General features: G+C 40.8%; 1 protein-coding gene across 2 annotated transcripts in view; it reads left to right on the top strand.

The window, feature by feature from the left end:
- Window positions 1–1050: 1050 nt before the first annotated feature.
- The window catches only part of HCN1 (hyperpolarization activated cyclic nucleotide gated potassium channel 1), a 191794-nt gene continuing 173715 nt past the window's right edge, over window positions 1051–19129 (top strand). For both annotated transcript variants that reach the window (XM_032987513.2, XM_032987512.2), the window contains exon 1: window positions 1051–1557. In XM_032987513.2, the coding sequence (XP_032843404.1) occupies window positions 1181–1557 (377 nt within the window). In that variant the 5' untranslated portion in view covers window positions 1051–1180. The remainder of the gene's footprint in view (window positions 1558–19129) is intronic.

Below are 19129 nucleotides of genomic sequence, written 5' to 3'. Positions count from 1 at the left end.
TTCTTGAATGTAACTGACGTACTTCAATGTCAGATGGAGCAAGCTGAGCAGAACGCGGACTTCAGGTCCCTGTTTACACACAAACAAAACCGGGACCACCTCTCGGCCTATGTGCAAAGCTTGCCTCCGCACCCGGGCGCACCCGCCATTTTACGCCTTCGAGCCAGACAGGCAGGCGGCCGCGGCGGCTCGGCCCTCTCGGCGGGAATCGCGCCCCGGCAGCCCGGGAACAGGGGAACTGCTGCTCAGAGGCAGCGCGATGCCGTCGAACCGGAGCGAGCGGTTCTGCCTGTGAAAACGAATGTCACTCAGAACCCGGCCTTCCCTCCTCACCCGCACCCCCTCCTCCTTCCTCGCCGCCGTGCAGGCAGCAAAGAGCAAGTCCCGACTGCACTTCCAGCAGCGTGAACCCCAAACGCTTGTGCTGCCTCCACTCGGCCCCGTGACCCGGCGGACCCCCGCCTCCCGCTCTCCTCCAGCCAGCCTGCTCCCCGACCAGCGCCCGAGGGGCTTCACAACAGACAGGCGAGCCGGCGGGACCCCCCCCCGCAGCTTCACTCCCCGCCGCCGTTTCCCTCTCCGGGTGCGGAGGCGCGCTGCCACACCACACCACGACACGACACGCCTCGCCCGAGGCCAGACACGAACGCCACTCGCGCCCCCGCACTCCCGCCGCCAGCGAAGGCAGGCCCGCCGGGGAGCCCCTCGCTTCTCCTCCCACCCCACCCCTCCCGCCGCGGGGCGCGAAGGAGGGAAGGCGGGCGGCCGCGTCGCGCCCCCACACCCCGCGGAGCCCCCGCGCCCCCGCCGGGCCCGCGTACGCCACCGCCCCGGCGGCAGAGCCCGCCGCTCCCTCCTCGCTCCTTTTTTCCCCGCCCCCGGCCCGCGCGCCCCGGCCCCTCAAGGACTGCGGGGCGCTCAATGTCAGGCGGGCGGCGCGGCGCGGCGCGGCGGCCGGAAGGGGGCGGGCGAGGGGCAGCGGAGCCGGCCCTGCGCGGAGCGCGGCGGAGAGGCGGCGGCGCGGGCCATGCCGGGCGGCGCGGCGGCGCGGAGCTGAGCCCAGCCCAGCCCAGCCCAGCCCATCCCAGCCCAGCCCAGCCCAGCCCCGGGCGGCCGAGCCCCAGCCGCGCCGCTGAAGGGCACCGGCGGCGAGGCTTCTTCCCTGCGCTCGCCCCGCAGCATGGAGGCTGGGAAGCGCAGCTCCGCCGGCAGCCGGGACGATGGCAACGCTAACGCCTTCCCCGCCAAGCCGGCGGCCCCGGCGGAGAAAGCCCAGAGCAGCCCCGGCGGCGGGGGCAGCGGCGTGAAGGAGCATGGCAACTCGGTGTGCTTCAAAGTGGACGGCGGCGGGGGCGAGGAGCCTGTGGTGGGCTTCGAGGATGCCGAGGGGCCCCGGCGGCAGTACGGTTTCATGCAGCGGCAGTTCACCTCCATGCTGCAGCCGGGAGTCAACAAATTCTCCCTCCGCATGTTCGGCAGCCAGAAGGCGGTGGAGAAGGAGCAGGAAAGGGTTAAAACTGCAGGGTTCTGGATCATCCACCCCTACAGCGACTTCAGGTGAGCGCGGGGCTCCGGCCGCCGCCGCACGGGGGGGGCGGCCCCGCCGCCTCGCACCTCGCCCGGCGCGAACTTCGGCGGGCCGCGGAGGTGAGGGGCCTCCCCCGCGGCCGGGCCCGGGCTCGCCCCCTTCTCTGCCGCCCCCCCACCCCCAGCAGTGGCAGGCTCCCTGCCCCGCTCGGCGGCTGAAACTTTGCCTCCCCCCCTCTTCGCATCCCCTCCCCATCCCGTGCGGCGCCGAAGGGGCTGGAAGCCGGCTCGGGGAGGCCGCCCTGCCCGCTCCGCCGTCCCCGGGGCGGCCACGGTGCTCGGCCCGGCCCGGCGCTCTCCAGCGTGCTGCAGCCGGGACGGCCCCGCAGGCCCCGTGGCTGCCGGGGGCGGCTCGTCCCGGGCCGGCCGCGCCGCGGGGACCGCCGGATAGCCCGCGGCCGCAGGGCGGCGGGCGGGCGGGGGGTCGCCGCCGGAGAGGGGCACGGCTCTGCCCCGGGGCGGGAGAGCTGGCCGGGCCGCCCGCAGCGTGACTGCGATCGCGGTGTCCGTGCTGGGCGCACCCCGGGCCCTGCCCGAACACCCGGAGTCCGCGCTTGCCCGGCGAGGGGCGGGGGGTTTGGGGTCGCGCAGGGGGGAGCACGTCTCGGTCAGAGTTGCGGCAGAATAACTTTATTCGAACGACCTCTGCGTGGGAAACTACGTTGTTGTAGGTGGAGGGGTAAACGGGAAATTAGCGTCGCTTTCACGATACGTTGGACATATGCACAATTGGAGTATTCGTATGAAAAGCGGCGCAAATAAATTCGCGGGAAGAGATATATCCCTTTCAAATTACATTTTCAGTGAAGGGTTATTTCACTGTGTTCTCTATGCCAGCTGGCTGTATGCCGTTGTAAATTTAACACACTCTGATACTTGCTGAAGAACTATGAGTGTCGTTTAGCATATTTAATCAATTGCATGAATTGAACAGACTGCATCTATACAGTAAGTGAATTGCACTGGAGACCGTGTTTATGAAACAAAAATCCTGAACATTCAATAGTTACATGGATCTTCTAAGAAAAAGTAGGTTTAACTAACACATGCTTCCCATGGGAACAGGAGGAAATACTTCCAAAGTCCAGGTTTCAGTGGGACTCTGTTCAGAGTGAGGTGTTATGCAGTGAGCTGTGCTAGCACCTTGCAGTTGAGCCCAAGAGCGGTATAGCTACAAGTGGAGGAGCAGGGCAGCACCTGATTATGACTCAAAGTCATGCTTCAAATCCCTGCTTTTTTCCTGGCTCCCTGGAGGCAAGAAGCCACACTCATTCTCTTCCTGGGGAACCCTTTCCCCCTTGCATGCCAGCTCAGCTGCACTAACTAGCAGGTGCATTAAAGGGGGAGAGCCAAAAGTCCCACACACTCCGTTTCTGCCAGCCAGAGAGGGACGTAGCAGGTCACATCTGGTGCTGTGGTAGCATGTGTAGGGGATTGGGGAAGGGGGTCTGGTACCGTCTTACCGGTGTGTATGCATGAGCAACTTTATTCATGTGAGGATTCCATTAAAATTAATGGCTTTATTTGTGAGAGTAAATTCCCTCATTTTGTTGTAAGCTTGGTTTCTGAGTGAGGTGCACAGCCCAGCGATATTTTGGGCAATAGGAGGTTTTGCATCGTTCTGTGCAGCATGTAACTTTTTAAGATGACAAGTGAAATAGGTGATAAGTATGTTGATTCTGTTTCATTACAGAAATGTCTTCTAATTCTGTCCTAATTCTTCCTGTGTGAAGATTCCGAGATCATAGCATACCTTTACTTACTTTTTTTCAGTAGGAGTAAACAACACTGCATCCTTTTCAGGCCTGTTGCTTGCGTATTCTTAAATTAACTGTATTTCCAGGGGGCTTTATTATGTTTCTATGTTATTAGAATGGAGGTATTTGTTTATAAAATAAAGTTCATAGTCTTTCATTAGTCTTGGGATGGTGTGGCCTGATATGGACCCAATTTTTTAGTCAGTAGGACTGTTCCAGTGAGAAGTATCAAATGTTTGCAATGTTTCTTCTGAAATAATTGCAGCTGTATAATGGCAGTACTCTTTTAGGGTGGCAGTGTTTACAGAAACAGGTGAAGAAATTTTACTATATAGTATATTCATCTTCCTAAATGGGAATTGTGACAGTGCTGTAAGTCCCCCCTAACAGTGTCACTGTACCAGAATAAAAGGGTATGTAAGCATGGAGTTGTTTTGATTTATTTTTGCATGTGATTTTGTAACAATGTAATGCTTGTACAAGCCTTAAAGCATCCAAAGAGACAGGGTTATTCTAATTTCAGAGTGTTAATGTTGATGCCACCAAGGGAAAGAACTAATTTTTCTACCAAAATAGTAAGAAAATGGCAAAAACCTGAATATTTTATGGTATTCACGTGGGAAGATTTAGAGTAAGTTTGTAAATGTAGCTATTTTTAGGGCATTTGTGACACATGAAAACGGACATCACAGTAAATTCTAAATGCAGTCACACTTGGGAGAATATTGGGTTAACCAAGTTAAGACGTGGGAAAGTTCTGGTACAGGCTCCTATACACTCTCATTTATTTTTATTTTTCTAGTTCTGGATGCTTGTATGCATTTTCTGGGATACTTTGATGCATTTGGTTACACTGAACACATTCTCATGATTTTTATAAAACCGTGTAAGTTTATCTACATCGAACAATATTCTGCTGTGTTGTTTGGGGGGGGTCGGCAGCATCCCTGCGACCTCCTGCCCCCTTTTTTTGGTATGAACAGAGTGTGGAAGCTGTGTTTGTAAACTTGGTGGTCTGTGAATTGGTTACTTAATGTCCTCACAGGGCTTGGTCTCTAGTTTTATTGGTCTCCGTCCTGCCTGTGTTTCAGGGAAGAGCTGGCTCTTCATCAGGCAGGTACACCGTTGGAGAATTAAATTCTTACGTGTTACATAATTTTTCCACAAGGGGACCATTTTGTTCCTGGTTGCCTTTTCCTAGTCTTCTGAGGTTAATGTCTAATTTGGAAGCTGTTATGTAAACCGAGCACCTAATGCATACCAAACCCACCGCGAGACCTCTGTTTATCTCTCCGCAGCTGCAATTACTGTGTCTCTAAACTTGGACGACAATTCAGTGTAACTGCATGACTCACAAAAGTGAATTTCTCATCAGTGTTTTCGTTAGGGTTTATTGAAGTCCTGCGTGCTTTCTGTGAGACATGGAGTGCCTCTGTCTGTCCCCGCTCGTGTGCGGAGGAAGGAGCCCGCGGGAGAGCGTGGCTGGCCCGGCCCCGGGGCCCCGCAGCAGCCAGACGAGACCAGCACGAAGGCAACGGGAGATGGGAGCAACTGCATGTGGTTCTGCCGCTGCCCATGCGTGTTTCACTCATTTCATAGCAGCCCAGACATGGGCTTTGGCTGACTTTTATATGTTACAGCCTTCTGGGATGAGTGGAAATGTACGTGGCTGACTTTCCAGATGATTAATTACTCAGGAGATTGTTCAGTGCTCAGAGGGCTTGCTTGCCCGTGCCTGAGATGTTGGTCTGGCCTTGTAGCATCTCCCTCCCGCCCTGTACAAAGAGAAACTCACACTGTCATGGAAATCTTGGTTTTATTACCACAACAGCTGGGGCATCTGTAGTCAGCAATCTAAAAAGAAAACAGGGTTACTACCTCCAGAGTCACATGGGAGAGGCATCTTTTGTGACCAGCAATAGCAATGTATGAGAGAAACTGAGTGGGAATTATACGTGTATGAGTAAATGTAGCCTTTGCGTGCTGATGGTTCAGTGTGATGTTTGGGAACAGCCTTTGACTGAAAGTGGGGACAAAAATTTTAATTGGCTTCAAGATGAAGTGAAGTAAGACTGGGATATGGAGTTGTCTGGCAGACAAGTGGATAAGGAGGTGCTGTGCAGGCAGTGCTGAAGGTGTTTTTCCTGTGTAGATGAATACAAAGTATGAACTGATTTGCAATAATAGAAAAAACTATTGACATTTTACATGGAGAGGATCTCTCTTGGTAACTTCTCGTCCATTCAAGGACCACAAAGCCTTATTTCAATCATAACAGAAAAGTAAAAGCAGAGTTAATTCTAAAACTTAAACAGAAAATTTCAGAGCACAGTGAATAGTAAAGGTATACCAGATTTTTTTTAATGGATGGCATTCAAGTTTCAAAACCTTTTTGTATAGACATTTGACGGTTATCATGTAAACACATGAAGTTTATCATATAAATCCTTCTAAATTGTAGAAAGTTCTATCAGTGCTACCCTGTAAGTAAATCTAATGTCAGGTTTCAGTGGGTTTTAATTAGAGTGAAAGACAATAATATTTGCATGTGTACATCTAGGTACTTACTGAAGAATGTTCTTGTGCCTGTGACTTTTAAAACCCATTATTTATTTTGTGTAGTTTTATGCAACCCATCCATGTTGTATGCACATGTGGCAGCTTAATTTTTCAGTTCCATATATGCCAAACTGTAAGTCATAATTGCAACCTATTACCATGCCTCCTGTTTTTTATTATACTTCTCTCCATTTTGAACTTATATTTGCCTTATGAATCAGTTTTCTTTTAATTTATACCTATCTTTTGGATGTGACTTTGACCACCAGCAGTCACCCTAATGTGGTAGACTGTGCATGGTATATGTGCAGCTCACATATGTACTTCTAAAATTTGTGCATGCACTGGTTTAAAGCTTGTTCTTCATTGCAACTGGTCTTCACTCTATGCGTTATACCTATCATTTATATTTTAAGAAGCTTAGGGTAAGCACTTTGTCCCTCTCTTTGGTCACATGTCTGTAATATCTCAGTTGAAGATAATGAGATTTATCTTTTTGTGAGCTGTTACATACTTAGGCTTATATAAAGCAGTAAGTTGGAAGGTAATGTTACGTGCAATGAAGACAAAATAAGTTGTATCATACTTAAATGTAATTGGTATAGATATATGTATGCAAAATTAAATACATAAACCATGTTGGTTTATATTAAATAGATCAGATACAAATTAGTGTGGGTTATAATGGATAGATTATGTCACTGGTAGTGTAGGAGTATGAAAGGTCTGTAGTTTTGGATTCTTAAGGTAGTTACCTCAATCTTGTTGCTCAGGATTTGTCATGAAGTTCTCTTACAGTACTGAGACTGGTGAATTATTTGCTCATAAACTGATAATCAGGGATTTATAATTACATTGTATACATTCCCTGCACAAACAAATTTTTTTTTTTCATTTAAATATTTATATTTTTATGACTGAAGCACAGTTTTAGCTAGGGATATCTTCCATGTGTCATTTTCAAGTACTGTTGTGGTGACTATAATTTTTATTTCTATTAAAAAAAACTATGTACAGTCAAACTATTCCTAGTACTTGAACATTCACTTTTTGGATGTGACTAAACATAGAGAACTGTTTAGTTTTAACTAGATTTTTAGTAGTGCTTGGCTTTTTATTTGCTACATTCCAGCAATTTTTGCAATTCTCTAAGTGTCTCAAAGGATAAAATAACAAAATTGCAGCACTAATCTAAATAATGCATTTAGAATATCTAAAAGTTCTTTCTGACAGTAAGTTATATATTAAGCTTCATAATAGTTTCCCGGGTGAAATGCAACTCCTATAGAAGTAGGCTGAAGAGAAATATAATAACAGTCCTCAAATGCATAAATGGATGCTACAAAGAAGAAAGAAATTACATAGAAGTAATGGGGTGAAATTGCAGCAACAAATATCAAAGTTAGATGTTTAGGAAGGAGGACCAAAATAAGCAAGGAAATATTCTAGTAGAAATGCTTTGATGTGGAATATGGGCCAGAAATGCATTAGGTTGCTTTTCATCTTCAGTTCCTATTATTTATAATATTGAATAATGTCTCATCAGTGGCTGTCACTGATTCATTTGTTACGAAATCTAGTTGACTAAAGCTAGCTAGTGGCATTTTTTTGTACCAGCTGTAAGCATGTATGAGTGAAAATGGATATGTAGAAGTATATGTTGTGCTTGTCCCTTTTGAGATTTTCTTCAAGAACCACAAAAAAAAGGCAGCTGAGTCCACCTGAGGTTGGTGCAGCAGCCACTCACCTTCTGGACCTCTAGGGAATGTGGAAAGGATTATGCCTTTGTTTGTACAAGGAAATCAATTAACTTTATTGATAAGGCATCCTTCTGCCTCTAAATAAAGTAGTTTGAGCTCACATATATGTTGAACATTTCTGAATTTTCATTATGTCCATTCTAGTCCTGGAATAACAGTCCATTCATTGCGTTTTCTTTCACACTACTAACATTTTATATACTTGAACACAGAACGAAGTTTACAGCAGAGAAAGAGCTCAGTAAGCGTAACTCAAATAATTCCTCAGTTCTCTGAGATACTTTCAATTCAACTTGGGATGTTTTGAAGATTGCTGGCAGCACCTCTGAAGAAATACACAGGTACATTTTTTTTTTTTGCAAGATTCTTAATTTTAGAATATTCACCTTCTTCACAATCTAAGTAAAGGCAAATATGTTCATCATGATTTTGAGGTATGTTTGAAAGCAAACCAAAACAAAACAAACCCAAAATGTTACAGAATTTCTGTGAGTGATCTAAAAGGTGATGTTTTTGGCAAAATTATATGCAAGTCTTTAAACTGTGACCTGGGATGCTCAGTATGATGAGATGACTTTTTCAGTTTTCTGTTTTTTTTCTGTTTTGACTGCAGTGAGAAAATAGCACTTGATTAATATTATCTGTATATACTTATCAAAATTTATATCTTGTAAGGTCAGCATCAGGTTTGGGCCTGTGAGGAAAAAGTACTGATTCTGTTATTCCCATTGATTATTTAGGCAAGACTACACATTTTTGAATATTTACCGGCACTAAGTGTTAGCTCATCAAAATAAGGAATGCTTGTAATTGAGTCAATAAAAGTTTTTTCTTTATGTTAGGTTTCTTGGATTTGAGTATATGGAGGGAACTGTGAATTGGTGTACTAAGTAAAAGTATGGAATAGTAAATAGAGGCCTGGATTTGGGATTTAGTTTAGAGGTTTTGGGGCCTGCAAAGCTAAATAAAAGAAGCATAACATTTGATAAATTACTTAGGATTTTTTATAGTTACATAATCAAGTTAAAATTTAAGTGACTCAGTTTCTGATTGTTCAGCCTGGGGTAGCAGAAATAGAGATATATGAAATCAGAGGTCACTTAAAAGTATGAATCTTTACCTCTGCATTTCTGCTTACCTATGTAAGATGGGTGACATTGTAATATTTAATTAAACTTTGTCAGCTTTTTTTGAGAGGTTCAGTTTGAAGGTACTAGAAGGCAAAATACTGTTTTTAGAGAGGAGGGTAGAATATGAAAGTTAATAGAGAAATTTACTTCATTTGATTTAAATAAGAGGTGTCTGTTCTCACTTCTGCCTTCACTCAATAGCATGCCTGAGAGCTTTCTTCTCTGTCAACATATAATTTTTTAGAGAGAGGAAACTTTTAACCTACTTTGCAATGTTTAATTTTTAACCTGATAGTACAGTTCTCATTAATTGCTTGAAAGTCCTTTAGCTGTCTATTCCCTAATTCTTTCCCAGAGGCATGATTTAATTTTAAAAATCGTAGTGTATTCAGCTCTAATTATTGGAGGGCTTGTTCTAGACACATAGTAAGGTATGTTAATGACCAAAAACTGTATCAGCTGGAGTCAATGTCAGTACTATCTCAAGGACACTGTCATTTAGCTTCCATAAAATCTCTGCTAATATCGTTTAATCTGATGGTAGTCAGATTCAGGCAAGCTGCATGATATTTTGCAGTAATCTTAATGCCTTGGTTTGCAGTGCAGCTGGAGTAAATCTGGAGTAAACTTGTGTTTAAAAAATGTTTATTTGATTACAAAAGAAATGCAGTCTGTTTCCATTATATATTTAAAAAACCGTAAAACCAATGCCAAACCCTTTATTTATGCCAGTGGAGTTCTCTGGAGTTCCATCATGTAGCTAAGAATAGGAGTTTGTTCTTATATCATTAACTTCTATGTTGTTTATGTGGATATCTAATGAAGTTAACAAATAATTTGATGCATTATTGGAATTTAGCATGCTGCTGATGTTAATAAATTTTCTATCTAAAAATGTCATATTTATTAAAAATTCTCACTAAGATATTTTGTTTTCAACTGAAGAAGTACAGGTTGTTTTATGCTCACAGTCAAATCTAGGTATTTTGTTTGTTTTTGTTTTTTTTTTTTTTAAATTATATAATTTAAAATAGTATAAATAAAAATTGATTGCAGCATTTTTTTTTTAGGTAGCATTACTCTTTTTCATCCAATTTTCAATCTGAAATCCACTGAATCTCCAGTATTTATAGAGCCCCACAGACACAGGACGTGCCCTCATGGTATCAAATCTTCCAATTCTATATGTAGCATACTCTGGTTGCCTTCATGTTTTTTTCTCTCCTGTCAGCAGAGTAAGGCATGGAAGTGTTTGGTTGTTGTATCTTACAGTGACTTACCAGATCCTCTAAGAAGCACCTCTCTTTATGGCATGACTGCAGCAATAGGCAGTGTGATTCTGATACAATCTGATGTTAAGCACATCTGTAGATTGCAGAAAATTTAGGGCAATATATCATAGTATCCTAATGATACATGATTATTCTAACTTCTTCTAGATCAAAGCTATGGAAAATGTACAAAACTTTTATAAGATACATATCTATTCAGCTCTACCCGGGAGATGGAATAAATGTGTGGCTGCAAAACCATGGGGATGCAGTCAACCTTTCGTATGACCACTGAGAGGTTTTTCAGCAGGCCCTTGAGTGAATTCTGTTTACCTGCTCCTTCCAGGAGGACTTACAATTTCTGTTTGGTAGAGAAATTACTGTGAAACCAATAGTAGGTAATACGACCCCCTAAAACATCTTATTACTACCTGACAGTACACACTGGCAAGCTTCTGGGTTCTCCAAACACATCCTATGCTACAGGTTCCTTGGAATGGCAGCATATAGGCTTGTTTGCACTTGTTTTCTCAGTGAAAGAAACAGCCAAGCTTCTCTCTGACTCTGGTTCACCTGTCTTTAGTGCCAGACAAGCTTGGTAGTAACACAGAGATTTACTTTTCCAGCTAGGGATTAGTCCATTAGACACAAACTTGGAAATAAAACATAAATAATAAAATAAGTCAAGCATATGCCTCAAGCTTCAGTTAATAATTTGATACCTTTGTCGTTACCCACCATACCACGCGTACTTCAGAGGTCTCCTGTTTTTCAGTGCTGTGCGTCCAGTGTTTGTGGAAACTATTAGCTAGATGACTCCGTAAATAATGAATCCTGATTTTCTGTCTTTTATTTATAGCATTTCCTATGGTCTGTTTTTTGGGTAGCAAAATCCTGCTATAGGCAACTCGCAGTTCTCATTTGAAAGTTAGTAAGAGCATGGTGATGTAGTTCCTGACAGATTTTTTTTTTTTTTTTTAAAAACAACTTCTCTTTTCCCTCATTCTGTTTTTCCTTCTTCCTCCTACATCTCTTCCTGAAGATATAATGAATTCCTTCATATAAATGGAAGCAATGAACTGATTTTTTTTTTTTTTTTTTTTTAAATTTGTTAGCTCTGCTATGTAGTCCTCCATTCTTACTGAGTCTGTTAGCTAGGAGATACTGAGCTGTTTATTCAGACTAGCAGGGGGAAGTTAGCCTCGATATTCGTCATAGTGTCTTGGAGTTTGTAAATAAATAACTTATAATAATAAAAAAAAATAAATTCTTTGCACATTTTCTATTTCCCATGACTTGGACAGGTTGGTAGCTTTCTGTTCAGAATTGCAATTGAACATGCTGTTACCATAGACTTAGTAACAAGATACTTAGCTGAAATTGTCCCTTCAGCCCATTTATTGCCAGTTTGGGAATTCTGTTGTTGCATACATCTATCACATTAAAGATTATAAGGAATTATAAGAATTATATTTTTAAGAACTATAAATTATTATTTATAATTTTAAGAATTATAAATTATAAGAAACACACTTCTGTAATGCAAAGGCAATGTGTTGTCAAGAGTAAGCACTGCCAGATGGTAGGCAATCTCACAGAGCATTTAAAAAGGGTCAAAATTGAAAACATCTGAGATCCGATGGTTTATTAAGCAATAGACATTGCATGTGTGGGACAAGTGAGAGATAAGTAACCTAATTTAGGTGCCCACATGACCAAAATTTACTTTTAATTGCACACATTCTGTCAATATCTGAAATACATGTTTTTACTAACCTAAAGGTAGTTTTGAAATTTGGAACAGAATATTAAATGCAGTGGTATACTGCTGGGTGTTGAAAAGTTGAATAGGATTTGTACATGTTCTTATTGTGTATTTATTGAAGTAGTGAATTTATTATGATGGCTGATCTTTCTGAAACAGAAGAAATCTAAAAAAAGTTTCAGTGTTTTTGATGTTGAACAGAATTAAATCCAAGACCTAATAATTGTGTTATTTCATATGCATAGTATTTAGCTAGATGTGAACTAAATATGACATGAGTGATGACTGAATGCAATTAAATGTCTTGGGTTTAGTTTGCTATTTAAAGGTATTATCTGTGATCTAGTGTTGCTTCCCTTTAAACTGTTGTCTCGTCTTGTTTCCTAAAGGTAGATTTTCCTGTAGTCTGCCCGTATGCTGTTCTCTGTCGTTCACACGCATGCTGATTTTCTTTTGTCGAGAGCTGATTCTCATTAAGTCAGGTCTGAGGAATATACCTTGAGTACTATACAGCCTGTCAGTGTTACTCAGCAATTTCCACCTCGCCCCCCCCCCCCCCCCCCCCCCCCCCCATTCCCCAGGACTGTATGAACATTGGTCAATGTGACCATGGTTGTTTCTGTCATTTCTAAGCTGGAGCCAACTTTCACATTCTCCACTGGCTAGACCAAATGTATCTTTATGTGGAAGGGATGGGAGACCTGCAGTGAACTTCCACTCCCACACTTGTTCTTCTCAATGCCACAGAGTTCAGACTTGCTTCATGGAAGGACAGCTAGCTTTATAGCCCAGGAACGCAGGTACCATGAATCTGTGTAAAATGGTAGCAGATGTTTCCACTGTGGCTACTGACTTGTAGTGCCATGAAGTGTCACTGAACACTAGCTCATCTCAGTATTGATTGTTACATAGAGATTTTATGCCACTGTCAAAATGAGAAAATGGAATATGATATTTAACTTGGTTTCATGTTTCCACTACAAACTCTTCCATTTCTGTAACGGCTTTGAAAATGTCAGTTTTACCCAGTGCTCTGCATGGAGTGTGCAAATCTACAGGATGTTAGATGAAGATCTGAGATGGAGTCAGGAGTCTGTCTATCTTTGGATTTGAGAACGAGCTAGGGACCTACGTACTTGTAAGCATCTGAACTCTGTGCCTGAACCACTGTGAGAATTTTAGCCATAAGGAGCCGTAAATGGTAAAACTGATTTTTAAAAAATATCTCCCATGGGTGCTGTGCATTTGCAGAACTAGTATATCAGAATAATTTGAAGATGCTTTGTGTTCTATTTCTGTCATATTATATATTTTGATTTGCAGTTTACAGATCAATACCTTTCTTGAGATTATGATGAAAAGTTCTATTCATCATTTTTCACTCTCAATTTCTTGCTGTTCTCCACCAACAAATTATCAACATCAATTTGGCTGTTCTAATTATTACACATCTTTAGCTTAAGCATGTTTGAATAGTTCATAACTCACAGTTCCTCCAAAAATGAAACATAAATATTTGACTAAATTAAATTTTGTCTTTCTGAGGAACACTGCCTTGTGGCTAAAGCCTCTTCTGAAATCTCCAAGTAAAATGGTTTTGTATGCTGATAGCCAGAATCTATTTATTATATTTAGACAACTTCATTTTGAGTGAATATGGGTGGAGGATAAAGATGGGCATCTGGTTTGTTATTGACCATGGGAAAGAGATCTTTTTGTTTTCCTGTATCAAGGCAACAGTCATCTGTCTGTATTGGAGTAAATAGCTTCCTTGGTAATTTTGCTCTTGCTTATAGTTCAGGTCATAGGTCCCTGACCAGTTTCTTTGAGTGCTTATTTTAGAGCCACTTATCTGTAGCTACGATTGTAGGCAACTTTACTTGCAGGCAAACACTTTCCTCTGTCACCCCTAACCTCCACTGTGTGGCTGATCCTGAGAGCAACATGGAGGCTGTGCCATTGTTAAGGAATATGGACTACTTCATTTGAATGCTTGAAGATTGGAGGAAGAGAGTTTTTGTACCAAGAGACTTCAAAGTCAACTCTGAAAAACAAAGCATTCTACCAAAATATGAAGTGGAGAATTAGATTATTAAATAATTCCCTTTTATATTTTTTCTGATAAATATTTATAGGTGGAGCATGTAACAAAGCCTGCAGTTAAGTTTGAATATGTTTTTAGATCTTTATATCTTAATCAATCTTTTATCTTTCAGGCTGAAAACTGACATGTTTTTCTGAAGCTTAAAGTGACTTCCTCTCTTTTTAAAAAGAAATAAAGGCAACTGTGGAGGAAAAAAACCCTTATCTGATTTATCTATTTGTATAGCAATTCTACTTTAGATGATTTTGTCTCAATGAAAAATAGAATAGAATTTCATATTAATTTATATATTGGTAGCAAATATCTTCCAGAGGCTCAACAACCATTCCATATGACTAGATCAAAATGAAATAATTAACAAATGTATTTTAAGACAATAATCTGCCATAATTCAATAAATACTTTCAGCATGTAGTTTGTAAATTTAATATATATTATTTCTAGAAATGTGTCTGGACCATCCATTTCAGTGTTGTGTATACCTGTGACAAAACGTAATGGAACTTCAGTTTTTATTTACAACCATGCAATGGATATGACCTGCAGTACTGCTGCTGCCAGAGGTGTACTGAAATGAGAAAAGTCCTCATTGCATGTAAAGGCAGTCTCTTGGAGTTCTTGATATTGGAGGTTATCTCCTGTTTTGAAGATCAAAAAAAATATAATAAGTATACATAGGTTGTTTTGTTGAATTTTTTTTTGAAGGCATTTGATTGTTTGCTTTTTTAAGAATAACCAAAGCCATTTAATTGGAAAAAACCTTCTTTGTTTCCTTATATTGAATTAAATTGCAAAAGGGCCATTCACCAATCACATTCCAATGCACTGACCAATGTTCATAAATGTCAGAGGCGGATTTTACATACCCAGAAACATGGCTTGTATTCCAAACCTCCACCCTTTGCTCATCTGCTCACAACAGCAGTACATGAGGTTTTGCTCAGGCCTGCTTGCCTGAAGCTTGATGGAGCATTAGAGGGTTAATAGCAAGAAAAGCTGGCCAGAGGTGCAGAGGTAAAACTAACAAGATCACGGTTCCTTAGGCCAATAACTGGAACACCTTTGAACATCATGTATTCTCTTTTCTTATTTGCTTTGTTTGATTTTCTTGGTTTTCCTTTTTGTTCTAAACAAGTGAATATCAGGTCTATCTGATCACTGCTCTGTCTGCATAATTAACTGATTTGTTTTGGCAATGCAGGCAGAGCACTATGCTGTCAAAAGGATGGTAAGACTGGAATGTGCACTGTGTAAATTGGGAAATTTTAAAGACACGTTAAAATTAGATTGCATCTGCTTAGATGCTGTGGAAGGCAAATGGCTAGCAGAAAGATATGGATACAAGATAAGTAATGAAAAAACCTGGGATTTCTGAATGCAGCTGATGGAAGGAGAAACCTGCAAGAGCTGCGTTTTATTTCTGGTAGGTATAGGTGTTTTAGTGTATGAAATACGAAATTATGTTTTGAAAGGTAATGGTAAAACTGAGTATTAAACTTCCTAGTTGAGCATTCTCCTTCATACCTGCCCATTAGTGCAGAGCTCCTAAGGTGCGTCACCCTGTAAAAAGGAGATCGAAATAAATACACACAGGGAAAGGTATAAGCAAGCTTGTGGATGATTACTTCTTTCATTTCTTAAAGTATTTTATGTTGTGCACATTGTATTTTCAATTAGTTGATGTTTTAGATAAATTGATACAATGAATTCAGTTAATAAAATAAAAATTCAATAATTAAACTAATACAATTTTCAGTGTGTATATTTGAATGTGTACCTGAATGTCTCCTCTATCTGCTCAGGAATCAAAACTGCTATGTCTGGATGTTGAAAGTGCGGAATAATTTCCAGCCTTTGCTGGAGAGGATTTGAACCTCTACATTTATTTTGCACAGCCCTTCTGGCATGGATACTTTCAATAACAGCATCATCTTTCAGTGTTGTTCTGCTTTGATGGAGCAGAAAAGTGAGAATGCATCTCCAGTCTAGTGGTTGCCTTCACTGGGAAGAAGATTTTGGTTCCTGCTCTATTTTTTATTTATTTAGGGGAAAAACATGCCAGCAGCGTACCTTGCTTCAGGACAGACAGTACGGCTTGGGGGTAATGAATTTCCCCAAGAGGTGGGAGATCCTTGGCTCAACTGCCAACAGATAGATGAGGAAAGTTGAATGGATTTTCCTAGGCATTGGTGAGAGCTCTGAGTATTTAGCTGTTTTACAAAAGGGGAAGTGCACGGCATGACCTTAGTTACTTACCATGTTGCTCTGTTATGAATTCGATCTTTTTTTTTTTTCTTTGTTTTTCTAAAAAGTGTCTGAAATATATTTTAGTCCTTTTTTCATCGAAGTATAAGTGAAGAAAAAAGATAATTTTGATATGAACACCAGTTTCTCATGTTATTTCACAACAAACACAAGTTACTAATGTTTTTTAAATATATAAATATTTTAATTAGATTTTATTACCTTTTGAAGCAAATGATTTACTGCAACGTGATATTAATGAATTACAATAGAACAACTTACTGATTCTTAAAATGGTACTTCCACTTATTTTAAAGGGTTGAAATCTCAGTGGTTATTTTTATATTAGAAGAAACATAGGCTTTGTAGCCAAAGATCAGATGATAATTTAACTTGATATATTTATGCTATCTCAATTGCTTGTTCTTGCATTAGAATCTGGGACATCTGTGTAGATATGTGAGGTATGTAAATATTCTGTAAATATTCAGTAATACATATTTGTTTTCACACATGATGTCAGAGTATGAAGTCTGCATGTATAATCCATCAGCTTGTTTTGTACTTATTTTTTGTTCTTTTACACTTTTTCATAACTCTGATTTTTCCCTTAATGCATTTGAAGACTACCTTTTTCTTTTTTTTTTTTTTTTTGGTTAAGTCTTTCAGTCAGTGACCTTTTTCAGGAAATGATACATTAAATTCTAATAAATAAAAATTCCTGTTTGAAGCTGCTTGTCCCAGCATACTGTATCTTTGGACAGTTATGCACACAAAGAATTATACCTCTGATTATCAGAATTAAGTTTTTAGTAGTAGTCAAATACCAGAAATCTGTGTCATATGTGAACCACTTTTCCCATCAGCACAAACTTTAAAGATTACACTGATAATTCAGAGATTGAATTGGTTAAAAAAAAATCTATTGTAGAAGAATACTAGGTGATACTGTCTGGCTTTCTTGGTTCCATGAGGGGTTGTGGGTTAATTTACCTTCCTTTTCACATGATGCTTTGTTGAGAAGAATTACAGAAGGCTTCTCCCAATTTAAGCCTCTTAGTTTTTACTTAGTATGGAGGCATCCTAAATGTCATGTTTCTAAATGGCACTCTTAAAATTACTGTCACTACAAAATTCTTAATTAATGCAAGTGTTCCAACATGAGATACGAGATTATATTTTGCAGCTGAAATATTTTTAGATCTGTCTCTTTCAAACTTTTTTCTCATGCCTGTGAAGTGGTAATTTCTAATTTGAGAATGTGAATGCATATTTTACAGTGATCCACTACAGAAATTTGCTGACACTTAAAGAATCAGTATGTGGCAATTTGCAGTTGCTTTAAGGGTTGGTAATATGAAACCGAAACAAGTTGGTTGGAGCCCCTAAACAAATGTTGCCTGATACTGCAACGTTGTGGTGTAACAGTTTGGACAAGGAGGGTGAATTTGAGAAAGATAACACTAGTACTTTCACATGTCTTCATGCAGAAGCAGTGTTGATGATTTGAAATACATCTGTTTTGATCAGCATACAGGTCAGCATAGACAGATTCAGCTTTTTCCAGGAGAAAACTAATTTGTGAGTCCTTACTTTTCATCAGCACTTCTTCCTAGCTGGTAGCTATCTGGACAGGAGCACTAATCTGCTTTTTTTATGGATAAATGGGGCTGAAAAAAAGGAGGAACTGTGTAAAGATGGGAGAGTACAAAAGCAGTATCAGAGCTCGACCGACAGCGGTGCACTGTTCTTGCCCAAGGTTAAGTGGAAGTCAGGCCTTAATTCTTTCTACTGTATTTTAATAAGTTTCTGTGGAGGGTAGGCAACTGCAAACATCAGATTCATTCAAATACTTGTGGTAGGGGGTTACTGGCTAAAACCAGAGACACATTATTAAATAATATTACTGTATTACATAAATTTCACTTTGTCCTCTCCTTCCTCCCCTCCCATATATATTAGGGGCAACATTGCTCCCATACCTTTATTTCTGAGAAACCTGAGACTTAATTTGTTAAAGCATGTAGAATACTGTGAGAACTTTAGACAGAAGCTATTGCATGTATACCAAGAATTAAAAATCTTTCGATGACATGTCCACTGCTTACGTATTAGTTGAATTTACTAAAATATATACATACACATATGTATATTAGTGTAACGTTAATTTTATAGTCACTTTGCATGGGCATTTGAAGCACTCAAGCTTTAAACCTAACCAAATGCTGTAACCAAAGCCTTCTGAAGGTAGTGAATTGCTGTTCATTGGCTTTACTGGGCTCTGATCAGGTCCCCCAAGAGCTGCATTTACCTAATCGTCTGCCTTGTGCATAGAATCACAACTGAGAAACAAATTGCAGATCTCCACTGCTAAATGTGTCTAGTTATTAGGTAAAACTCATGAAGTGTTTGAAATTCTGCAAGTTTGTAATTTTTAGATACATTCTATGGCTATATAAAAAGAAGACTGAATTTTATTATCTCCCTTTGAATTCTTTTCCTGCTACCATGTAGGAAGTTGCATCAATATTTAAAAAAGAATAGCAAGACACATAAATTGTACCTCTATGTACATATGGCTAGCCTTGATGTAAAGGACTTCAGCATTAGTCTAAGATAAAATTAAGATTTCTGGCAGTCTGAAAACTTATTTTTTTTTTTTTTTAGTTGCTTTTAGTCTGAATCAGAATGAAATGACTAAGCTGGAAGATTCCTAGGTCCAGCACTGCTCATAATTTGGGCAGGAAAATTGAGTTTTCAGAACATCAGCCTCTGCCTCACCCCAGACTGGCCACTCTCGGGCGGGTAGAGAAAGCCTTTCTGCTGCTTCAGCATGTAACCTAGCTAAGTCAGTGAAAGTTCATTAAACTGGGTATGTTTTAAATTAAAAAAACCCCAAAACAATAGTAATTATTGATGAAAGATGCTGTTAGTACTCTACTGTAGTGTGTG

The sequence above is a fragment of the Tyto alba genome, unplaced genomic scaffold (genome assembly GCF_018691265.1).
Source record: "Tyto alba isolate M040663 unplaced genomic scaffold, T.alba_DEE_v4.0 Super-Scaffold_42, whole genome shotgun sequence".
NCBI classification, from domain to species: Eukaryota; Metazoa; Chordata; class Aves; order Strigiformes; family Tytonidae; genus Tyto; species Tyto alba.
The sequence above is the reverse complement of the archived record's forward strand: the minus strand, read 5'-3'. Positions and strand labels throughout refer to the sequence as shown.